We start from the raw sequence: 3,252 nt of genomic DNA, 5'->3' as shown, positions 1-3,252 counted from the left end.
TGCTGATGTCAAGAAAAGATTCCTATTTTCTCAGTTGCACTACTTATCTGACCTATGAGTCATACATTTTCACTTCATAGTGTACAAAATATTTTAAGCACTACTTTATACAATTATTTCTTAGCAGGGTTTTTCCTTAAAAAATAGCAGTCAGCAGGTAGTGGCGAAGCAAATTCTAAAATAAAGACCTTGTTTCTGCTGCTAGAGCTGCTCAGGGAGAAGGATCTGGATCTGACATGAGCCTCAGTCAGACATCAGAGTTGAGGTCTGAGTTTGCTGGGACTTTCCCGTTCCTCATGCGTATGTGTCCCCTCACTATTGCCTGCTGGCAGGTGGGTACAATCCTCTGTTTAGTCCAAACTCACTGCCTATGCAGTGCTAAGGCAAAGACAGCTTTGCAGAGAGGTAGAGGGTGTTTCCTGGAGAATTGAGCAGCTGAAGATGCACATTCCCAGACGCACGCCCTGCCACATCCCACCTACATGACCTCAGGAGGGTCTCTCGCAGGACCACGTGCCCACTGCCACCCCCAAAGGGGCAATGCTGTTTGCAGACTGCCGGAGCCAGGGTACCCATCAGCGAGGACACCAGCATCCCAAGCCAGATGCTTCACAACTGTGTCAATACGGGCAGGTCAGAAAGCTTTAAGCCAAATCTGGACCTCAGCTTTTGAAGAGAAGTGAAAGTCCTCCCTCATGGGCCAAATTCTACTCTCAGTTACAGATAGATCAACCACAAAATAAATTGCAGTGGTGTGACTGAGGGCAAAACCTTCTCTCATGGCTTAACCAACATGAATTTTACATGTGTTTGGATTACAGGATAAAACTGTGTATTTTATTAGAGGTATGTGTTGATGCTCTAAAGCAACAAGTTTCAGGAAAAATATTTCTGTATTTCTGCATAGGTAAGAGCTACTGGGTCTGGCTTTTCCAAGCTCCCAATTTTGTGCACTGATAACACAGAAATATAGTCTCTAGGGAAGATGCGTAACAAATGATTAACCCTTAGATGAACAAATTTCAAATACACAAACTAGTCCTACTAATAAGATATGACCTTGACCATTGCTCAAAATGTAAACAAAATATTTTTCAAGGATTCAAAGCATTTTGGAAAAGGCTTTTGCACAGTCCACCTATGCACGCGCTGAGCCTGCGGATACTACTGAGTCCAGATGAAGTCTTGTCAGCAGAAGGTCTGAGGTGAGAAAGCTTCATTTCTGCATCCCTCTGATGAGGAAAGGTGGCAGAGGCTGGTTCAGGTCTCGCACTTATTCCAGGAAAACTAATGAGTGCTCTAGGTTATGTCAGCATTAATGATCTCACAGGCATCATTCCACTACCCAGACACTGTCAGAGCTCATGGTGTTTGTTCTACGGCATCAGAAGGAAAAGAAAAGCAGTGTTATACTGCCTGGCAATAGCTCTGCCATAGGCTTTGTTGGGGCAGATTTCCTAAGCTGCCCAAGTAACTCCCACACAGTGCAGGAGTCTAGCTCATTATAGGGCATTTTTAAGCAAAAAACCCTACACATTATGCCATAAAAAAAAAAAATCAAAATTTCAGACCTAGTTTTTCATTGTTCATTTACAGCCTAGTTTATTTAAACATGTAAGCATTCATATTATCCTCCTTCTTTCAGAAAAGCAGTCAGGCATGTACTTAGATCCCACAGATTTCAACAAAGTAAAAACAATTGATTACATAATGAATAAGCATGAGCTCAACTAAATCAGGGCTTTTACACCTGTAAAAATAATTGGAGAACACTGCTTAACCAGAATGGGAAATTTTACTCTTGCTTTTTGTGCTCAAGGTACAGGGGAAGGAGAAACAACATCATTCTAAGGGTGCTGATGATACTCTTCCTTTCACTGCAAAGCTGACATAAGATTTTTTTCCCTTTTTTTTTCCTGACACTTGTTCCTTTTCCTGCACTGCAGCTTACAGCCCTCTGATTTGGATCAAAGCAGCTTTTTGGGGGACCATATTACAAACTGTATTACCAAAAGGATCTGGGTTAAAAAATAAAATGCTTTCTTCTCTTGAAGGTTCAGTGGTCTGGTTTGCAGCAGAAACACATAAACAGCTATTCTGCAGGATGGGGTGAAATGAACTACGGATGTGCAAATGAATAGCTGGAGAAGGGAGCTTCTCAGACCAGTTTTCTGCCAGTGAAAACAATTCACTGAAGAGCACACTAAGCTAAAATCCACAGCAGGCGAAATTCAAAGCACTCTAGCATACTGGTTAAACAGTGCATATTATTTTTCTGTACTTACCGTGCCCCACCAGAGAGCATCTGCATATGTGGAGAATTGGTTATTTGCATCTTTTTCCACCAGATAAACCAGGAAAGATGAAAAGATGAGTACTAAAAATCCTATGTACCAGGCTGTGATTAATTCCTAGATAAAAGAAATCAGAGATCAATACCCATTTGAAAGATTGAACAGAATGGCATTTCAAGGAAGACATAATGAGAAGATCTATATACTTTTTTGGCATTTGAGCAGTTAAAAGTCAAATGCTTCCCTATGGATGCAAATTTTCTCTAGAACTGGACTGAATCTACTCCTATAGTTTAATGCTCCAGCAACCTCACCAATATATATTGAATTACAACAGCATATCAAGGACATAATTTTCAACGTACTCCAAAAACTGTTAGCGTTTAACATGGCCTAATGCATCTGTGCTAATGCCCATTACGACTGATGTCCCTTCAGAAAATTTTAGGTATTCTGCTCAAAACTGATAAATGTTTGTTTCCTTGGCCTCTTGTTGAATCGCATCAAGTGAAGATATCAACCAGACAAAATCAGCATCTAGGATTACGTACCTTGCTATGCGCATAAACTACTGAACCTAATAATTTCCAAGTGCCTCCTCTTCGGTCCATGCGCACCATACGAAGGATCTGTAGGAAACGAAGACTTCTCAGTGCTGATGTTGCAAAAATGTTACCCTGAGTTTTTGCAGAAACAACTGCTATTGAAGCGATGAGAACAATGATGTCTGAAAGAAATATATTACAGAAAACATTAATGTCCAAGTACCAATAAAAAACACATACATGTACATGAGCTGAATGAGGGGACAAAAGAGAGACCCCTCCTGCGGTGGGTGGGAATTCGAAGCACCGAGATTCCTGTGTGAGGTAGGGATGTGAGGTCAGGGCTGGTGTCAAAAACTGCCTCGGAAGCCTCCAGGGTGAAAACCGAGGGTAGCAATTTTGAGAACGTATGG

At 41.4% G+C, this 3,252-nt stretch overlaps 1 protein-coding gene across 1 annotated transcript in view; it reads right to left on the bottom strand.

Moving 5' to 3' along the window:
• The window catches only part of LOC104084149 (potassium voltage-gated channel subfamily KQT member 5), a gene marked incomplete at both ends in the record, with an annotated part of 35,743 nt that extends 32,722 nt beyond the window's left edge, over positions 1-3,021 (bottom strand). The window contains 2 exons of the mRNA XM_009587881.1: positions 2,286-2,411; positions 2,846-3,021. Coding sequence (XP_009586176.1) covers positions 2,286-2,411; positions 2,846-3,021 — 302 coding nt within the window. The remainder of the gene's footprint in view (positions 1-2,285; positions 2,412-2,845) is intronic.
• Positions 3,022-3,252: the final 231 nt, after the last annotated feature.

This window comes from Fulmarus glacialis, unplaced genomic scaffold (assembly GCF_000690835.1).
Source record: "Fulmarus glacialis isolate BGI_N327 unplaced genomic scaffold, ASM69083v1 scaffold13961, whole genome shotgun sequence".
Lineage (NCBI taxonomy): Eukaryota > Metazoa > Chordata > Aves > Procellariiformes > Procellariidae > Fulmarus > Fulmarus glacialis.
The sequence above is the reverse complement of the archived record's forward strand: the minus strand, read 5'-3'. Positions and strand labels throughout refer to the sequence as shown.